The 7554-nt window shown below is 51.7% G+C and overlaps 1 protein-coding gene across 1 annotated transcript in view; it reads left to right on the forward strand.

Annotated features, from left to right (window-relative positions):
* The window catches only part of LOC123661449, a 47173-nt gene that overhangs the window by 24619 nt on the left and 15000 nt on the right, over positions 1-7554 (forward strand). Inside the window, exons 20-28 of the mRNA XM_045596405.1 lie at positions 818-942; positions 2462-2584; positions 3139-3484; positions 3757-3914; positions 3997-4186; positions 4562-5874; positions 5919-6590; positions 6635-7366; positions 7411-7554. The exon at positions 7411-7554 is cut by the window's right edge and continues 627 nt beyond it. Of these exons, the coding sequence (XP_045452361.1) occupies positions 818-942; positions 2462-2584; positions 3139-3484; positions 3757-3914; positions 3997-4186; positions 4562-5874; positions 5919-6590; positions 6635-7366; positions 7411-7554 (3803 nt within the window). The remainder of the gene's footprint in view (positions 1-817; positions 943-2461; positions 2585-3138; positions 3485-3756; positions 3915-3996; positions 4187-4561; positions 5875-5918; positions 6591-6634; positions 7367-7410) is intronic.

Raw genomic sequence — 7554 nt, forward strand, 5'->3', positions numbered from 1 at the left:
AAGTCGATTCTGAACCTATCAGTACGTATCGAAGGAAAAACATGGGATTTGTAGTGGGTTACACTTACTACACACACAACTCTTAAACTTACTTACTACACACACAACTCTGGCCCCGACTGAACAAATATCAGTATTTCAAAAAGACAATCTATACTAATATTATAAAACTCTAGTTTAAGGTCTAGTTAAAAGTCTAGTTTGTTTGCTTGAACGCGACAATCTCAAAAACTACTGGTCCGATTTTAAAAATTATTTCAATGTTAGATAGCCACGCTAAGACCAGTAGGAGTGGAGCACCAATGAGGAATGTTTCAAAATTGTGTTTTTTTTTTGTTTTGTGACTTTCCCCAACTGCCCAAAGTAATTATTCTACGCGGACGATGTCGCGAGCAGAAGCTAGTGTTGAAATAAAAAATAAATATATAGGAAAGCATGATAAACCTCGTAGTAGACAAATAAAAACTACTTATCAGACTTTCTTCTATAACTTAGAAATAGTATGCAGAACTTTTGACTTAATAATTCTCGCTTTTATGCAGGACATTACTTTTTAAGCATTAAACAGTCTCCGGGCTGTGTATTTCAAAGCCAGCAGTTGGATGGTTATCCCGCCACCGGTCGGCTTTTTAAGTTCCAAGGTAGTAGTGGAACTGTTATCCCTTAGTCGCCTCTTACGACACTCACGGGAAGAGAGGGGGTGGCTATATTCTTACCCACACAGTACTAAACTGATAAACAGTTAAACTAATTAGACTAATTAAATGAGGTTTGTCAGCTAACCCTCCCCCCATACATGTAACCCCCTTTCCCCCAGGTCTCACCCGTCAACTGCAGTACGCTCACGCGACGGGTGGGTTCAGCGCCTTTGGTCCTCGTGACCCGGAACCCTCCGCCTGGCTCACTGCCTTCTGTCTACGATACCTTAAAAGGGCCTATGAGGTACACTATTATATTAATGTTATTATTATTTATTTTTAAGAGACTTCAAAATATTTATGTGTATATTCTTATACATATAAGTAGTGGTGTGTATAATGGTATATTATGTGTAGTATGTATATGTATATTGTATGATGTTATGAATATTATTTAATCAGGTTTTTATTTTTAAGAATCTGTATATTATCTACATTACTGCACTTTCTTAGCCTGCTATGTAACATTAGTTCTCACTGTCACAGGTTGGCTGGAAGAGATCTCTTTTAGAGATAAGTCCACTGTTACTAACTAAATTTGTAAAATAACTGTAAACATTTTTAAAGTACAATAAAGAATATATATACAAAAAATGGATGAAGTTCTCAATTCGACGGTTTTTTATGTATGTTACTTCACAACTTTTTATTGGGTCTACCGAGCGAAAGGTGGTACTTCTTATGTGATCCCATTTAAATTTGATCGATATCTGATGACTACTTTTTGATTAATCTTTGATAACACGTATTTACTTGACTATTTTTTCGTCTACTTACGTTGTATTACTTATCAATATGATTGAAGTCCGTTTTTTTTTTCGTTTGTGAACGAACACAATGATATCAAATCCTTTAAAATATAATGTTATCTTCTAACACATGTTTTTGTTATAAACATTCTATTCCCGTATTATAATCTTATGATATACGCTTTTGATGACGTAAATGAATTTCTTTTTTTTAATGTATGTGTCGATGTAACTAAAGTCGATGTTTTTACTCGATAATAGCATTATACAAAGTACTTACAATTACCACAGTAGACTGAAATAATTGTGTTTGCAGGGAAACGAAGAAAAACCGACTTCAATTATATCGACAAGTAATACAACGTAGGTAGACGAAAAATTAGTCAAGTAAATACGCATTAATAAGATTACTCCAAAAGTTGTTATCAGATCTCGATGAAATTTAAACATGATAAACATATGCTTTCGATTACATTAAAAATCATCAAAATCGGTACATCCAGTAAAAAGTTATCCGAATTTTCGAAAGTTTCCCTCGATTTCTCTGGGATCCCATCATCAGATTCTGGTTTCCTTGTCATGGTACCAAACTAGGGATATCTTCTTTCCAACAAAAAGAGAATTATCAAAATCGGTTCATAAACGACGGAGTTATCCCCGAACATACATTAAAAAAAAACATATATACGGTCGAATTGAGTAACCTCCTCTTTTTTTGAACTCGGTTAAAAAGCTAATCGAATAGATGAATTCATTGTATTTTTAAATACGTTTAATTTTCACCTCCATATTAATATTTTATCTTTTAATTTAAACTACACCGACGTCGCTCCGGGAAGTCGTCGGCAATACAAGGGGTCTGCTAGGCTTCCTCAAGGAGCTAGGCTGGCATGAATGAGGCCCCCAGCCTACCACGCAAAATAGGGGCACTGAGACGTCGAGTTGCGGAGAATAGCCCGAGAAAATCAATCAATCAATCAATCAATTTAAACTACCCCAACCCCCATTTCCCAGGTAGTGTCGGGCCAGTCGCCTCTACCGGCTGTAGTGTCCCGATCGGAGCGCTGGCTCGCTAGTCGCCAGCTGGAGAACGGCTGCTTCAGACCTGATGGACACGTGTTCCATCGGGAACTCCAGGTACACGATGATACGATGCATTCGATCTTGGTTCGTTTCGTCGTTCAAAATTACTTAGCTATACTTACATTAGCTTAAGAACTTAGTTTTTTTTTATGTCACTAGGTCGCCAAACACACGTACGGCTCACCTGATGGTAAGCGATTACCGTAGCTTATAGACACCTGCAACATCAGAAGCATCGCAAGCGCGTTGCTGACCAAATCCCCCCCCCCCCAGGAGCTCTGGTCACCTTACTCACCAACAGGAACACAATACTGCTTGAAAACAGTATTATTTTGCTGTGATCTTCTATAAGGTCGAGGTACTTCCCCAGTCGGGCTGCTCCATATATTGAGCAGGAAATTCCTGCTGTGCCCTACCTCAGTTAAAATTAGTTATTAAGGTTAATTAAAAACTTCAACTATTTATAAATATATATACTTAGATATAGTTTCATTACTTTAAGAAGTTAGTTATTAAGGTTAAAATAAAAGGTTTATTTATGCTTTTTAGTTTTTTCGGCGGTTTAATTTTTTGTTAAAAGTTTTTATTAATTAATTAAACGTTACCAGGGCGGCTTGAACGAAGACGGCGAAATATCAAACGTGGCGCTCACTGCTTACATCATTGCCTCGTTACTCGAAAGTACCTCCCCCCTCCCCGCTAACCTCATAAGGAACTCCCTCTCCTGCCTCCGAGCTCTACCCCCTCTAAAATCCACACCCAACACCCCCCGGATCTACGCCCAAGCTATAATAACGTACACGTTCATGAAACTGAGGAGATACGAGGAATCGAGGAGGGCTGAGGGGGATTCAAGGAGTGAGCCAATATTGAGGGGGGAGGAAGAGTTACAGATTCTGGTAGATTTTCTGCAGATGGCGAAAAGAAGTGAAGAGTACGTTTGGTGGGAGACTGGTGAGTAGATCTTTTTTTTCTTTGTTTTCAGAATGATTTAGGTATTAGACTAGATAGGCTAGGCTTTTTTACTTTCGTTTGCTTTTAAAATTATTTTATTTAAGACGAGCTGAAGTGTGTTGTTACACGGCATAATTCATTATCTGTTGAACATAGGTCTTAAGCAAAGTCTTTCGCCTTTCGCAATCTAGCGCCGATTACATTCCTTGTATATTCATGTTTTGTATCTACAAAGCCAGTTCGATTAATGGTTCAATGTAACTTTTCATTAGACTCTCTCGCCACCTCAGTGGAAGCGACGGGCTACGCTCTATTAGCGTTAGCGGAGTGCCCGCCATCCCTCCGTGAACATTGTGCTCGAGACGTGGCGGGTGCCGCGCGTTGGCTGGCCACTCAGAGGAACTCGGCTGGCGGGTTTATTTCTACTCAGGTATTTTGAATGATTTTGCATTTCCATGTTTATATAAAAAAAATAAGTAAGTGCGTTTTTTTTATATAACCATAACTTTCAGGACACCCTAGTGGCCCTCGAAGGTCTGTTCCGGTGGATGTCAGCCCTCCCCCCTGCCTCCACCGTGTCGGTCAACATCTTCAATTCATCATCATCTCCAGCGCTGGAGACACTACAGCTCACCGCTGACTCTACTGTGCCAAAAATTGTCAAACTACCCGCGAGTCCGAACACCAATATCGTCGTTAAAGGTACATATATTATGTTCTAGACGTAAAGTTGGTTTCTTGCAAATACATCTCTTACCATCGTTTCGCCGATATCATCATCTCGATTTAACTATTGGAGAAGCTAGGCAGAGTTGAATATAAAAGATAGAAACATTTCTGTAGTAGGTACTATTTGTGTTTATGTGTTATCTGTGGATTTGTGTATGGATCAATTATTTGTTTTGCTTTCGGTCGGCATACAAGCTACGGCTAAGTACGGCTCACTTGATGGTAAGCGATTACCGTAGCTTATAGATTCCGGCCCGAGTCTGGGTGTAATATATATACATAATACGAATCCAGCATTCGTTACAGTTATTTAATAATTGAAACGGAAAATCTTCGGTGTACTCTCAGGTGCTGGGTGCGCTCTGGTGCAAGCGACGCGCTCGTACAATTCTCTGGAGGAGAGCGGCGCGGCGCAGAGGGCGCTGCGGGTGCGCGTGCGCACGGAGGGGGCCTTCGACTGTGTGGCGGCCGCCTGCGCCTGCGCCGCCGTGCTGGAGGTGAGTGTGAGTGTGTGTGTGCGAGTGTGTGTGCGCGTGCGCACGGAGGGGGCCTTCGACTGTGTGGCGGCCGCCTGCGCCTGCGCCGCCGTGCTGGAGGTGAGTGTGAGTGTGTGTGTGCGAGTGTGTGTGCGCGTGCGCACGGAGGGGGCCTTCGACTGTGTGGCGGCCGCCTGCGCCTGCGCCGCCGTGCTGGAGGTGAGTGTGAGTGTGTGTGTGCGAGTGTGTGTGCGCGTGCGCACGGAGGGGGCCTTCGACTGTGTGGCGGCCGCCTGCGCCTGCGCCGCCGTGCTGGAGGTGAGTGTGTGTGTGTGTGTGCGAGTGTGTGTGCGCGTGCGCACGGAGGGGGCCTTCGACTGTGTGGCGGCCGCCTGCGCCTGCGCCGCCGTGCTGGAGGTGAGTGTGAGTGTGTGTGTGCGAGTGTGTGTGCGCGTGCGCACGGAGGGGGCCTTCGACTGTGTGGCGGCCGCCTGCGCCTGCGCCGCCGTGCTGGAGGTGAGTGTGAGTGTGTGTGTGCGCGTGCGCACGGAGGGGGCCTTCGACTGTGTGGCGGCCGCCTGCGCCTGCGCCGCCGTGCTGGAGGTGAGTGTGAGTGTGTGTGTGCGAGTGTGTGTGCGCGTGCGCACGGAGGGGGCCTTCGACTGTGTGGCGGCCGCCTGCGCCTGCGCCGCCGTGCTGGAGGTGAGTGTGAGTGTGTGTGTGCGTGTGTGTGTGCGCGTGCGCACGGAGGGGGCCTTCGACTGTGTGGCGGCCGCCTGCGCCTGCGCCGCCGTGCTGGAGGTGAGTGTGAGTGTGTGTGTGCGAGTGTGTGTGCGCGTGCGCACGGAGGGGGCCTTCGACTGTGTGGCGGCCGCCTGCGCCTGCGCCGCCGTGCTGGAGGTGAGTGTGAGTGTGTGTGTGCGAGTGTGTGTGCGCGTGCGCACAGAGGGGGCCTTCGACTGTGTGGCGGCCGCCTGCGCCTGCGCCGCCGTGCTGGAGGTGAGTGTGAGTGTGTGTGTGCGAGTGTGTGTGCGCGTGCGCACGGAGGGGGCCTTCGACTGTGTGGCGGCCGCCTGCGCCTGCGCCGCCGTGCTGGAGGTGAGTGTGAGTGTGTGTGTGCGCGTGCGCACGGAGGGGGCCTTCGACTGTGTGGCGGCCGCCTGCGCCTGCGCCGCCGTGCTGGAGGTGAGTGTGAGTGTGTGCGAGTGTGTGTGCGCGTGCGCACGGAGGGGGCCTTCGACTGTGTGGCGGCCGCCTGCGCCTGCGCCGCCGTGCTGGAGGTGAGTGTGAGTGTGTGTGTGCGCGTGCGCACGGAGGGGGCCTTCGACTGTGTGGCGGCCGCCTGCGCCTGCGCCGCCGTGCTGGAGGTGAGTGTGAGTGTGTGTGTGCGCGTGCGCACGGAGGGGGCCTTCGACTGTGTGGCGGCCGCCTGCGCCTGCGCCGCCGTGCTGGAGGTGAGTGTGAGTGTGTGTGTGCGCGTGCGCACGGAGGGGGCCTTCGACTGTGTGGCGGCCGCCTGCGCCTGCGCCGCCGTGCTGGAGGTGAGTGTGAGTGTGTGTGTGCGCGTGCGCACGGAGGGGGCCTTCGACTGTGTGGCGGCCGCCTGCGCCTGCGCCGCCGTGCTGGAGGTGTGTGTGAGTGTGTGTGTGCGCGTGCGCACGGAGGGGGCCTTCGACTGTGTGGCGGCCGCCTGCGCCTGCGCCGCCGTGCTGGAGGTGAGTGTGAGTGTGTGTGTGCGAGTGTGTGTGCGCGTGCGCACGGAGGGGGCCTTCGACTGTGTGGCGGCCGCCTGCGCCTGCGCCGCCGTGCTGGAGGTGAGTGTGAGTGTGTGTGTGCGCGTGCGCACGGAGGGGGCCTTCGACTGTGTGGCGGCCGCCTGCGCCTGCGCCGCCGTGCTGGAGGTGAGTGTGAGTGTGTGCGAGTGTGTGTGCGCGTGCGCACGGAGGGGGCCTTCGACTGTGTGGCGGCCGCCTGCGCCTGCGCCGCCGTGCTGGAGGTGAGTGTGAGTGTGTGTGTGCGAGTGTGTGTGCGCGTGCGCACGGAGGGGGCCTTCGACTGTGTGGCGGCCGCCTGCGCCTGCGCCGCCGTGCTGGAGGTGAGTGTGAGTGTGTGTGTGCGAGTGTGTGTGCGCGTGCGCACGGAGGGGGCCTTCGACTGTGTGGCGGCCGCCTGCGCCTGCGCCGCCGTGCTGGAGGTGAGTGTGAGTGTGTGTGTGCGAGTGTGTGTGCGCGTGCGCACAGAGGGGGCCTTCGACTGTGTGGCGGCCGCCTGCGCCTGCGCCGCCGTGCTGGAGGTGAGTGTGAGTGTGTGTGTGCGAGTGTGTGTGCGCGTGCGCACGGAGGGGGCCTTCGACTGTGTGGCGGCCGCCTGCGCCTGCGCCGCCGTGCTGGAGGTGAGTGTGAGTGTGTGTGTGCGAGTGTGTGTGCGCGTGCGCACAGAGGGGGCCTTCGACTGTGTGGCGGCCGCCTGCGCCTGCGCCGCCGTGCTGGAGGTGAGTGTGAGTGTGTGTGTGCGAGTGTGTGTGCGCGTGCGCACGGAGGGGGCCTTCGACTGTGTGGCGGCCGCCTGCGCCTGCGCCGCCGTGCTGGAGGTGAGTGTGAGTGTGTGTGTGCGCGTGCGCACGGAGGGGGCCTTCGACTGTGTGGCGGCCGCCTGCGCCTGCGCCGCCGTGCTGGAGGTGAGTGTGAGTGTGTGCGAGTGTGTGTGCGCGTGCGCACGGAGGGGGCCTTCGACTGTGTGGCGGCCGCCTGCGCCTGCGCCGCCGTGCTGGAGGTGAGTGTGAGTGTGTGTGTGCGCGTGCGCACGGAGGGGGCCTTCGACTGTGTGGCGGCCGCCTGCGCCTGCGCCGCCGTGCTGGGGGTGAGT

The sequence above is a fragment of the Melitaea cinxia genome, chromosome 17 (assembly GCF_905220565.1).
Source record: "Melitaea cinxia chromosome 17, ilMelCinx1.1, whole genome shotgun sequence".
Lineage (NCBI taxonomy): Eukaryota > Metazoa > Arthropoda > Insecta > Lepidoptera > Nymphalidae > Melitaea > Melitaea cinxia.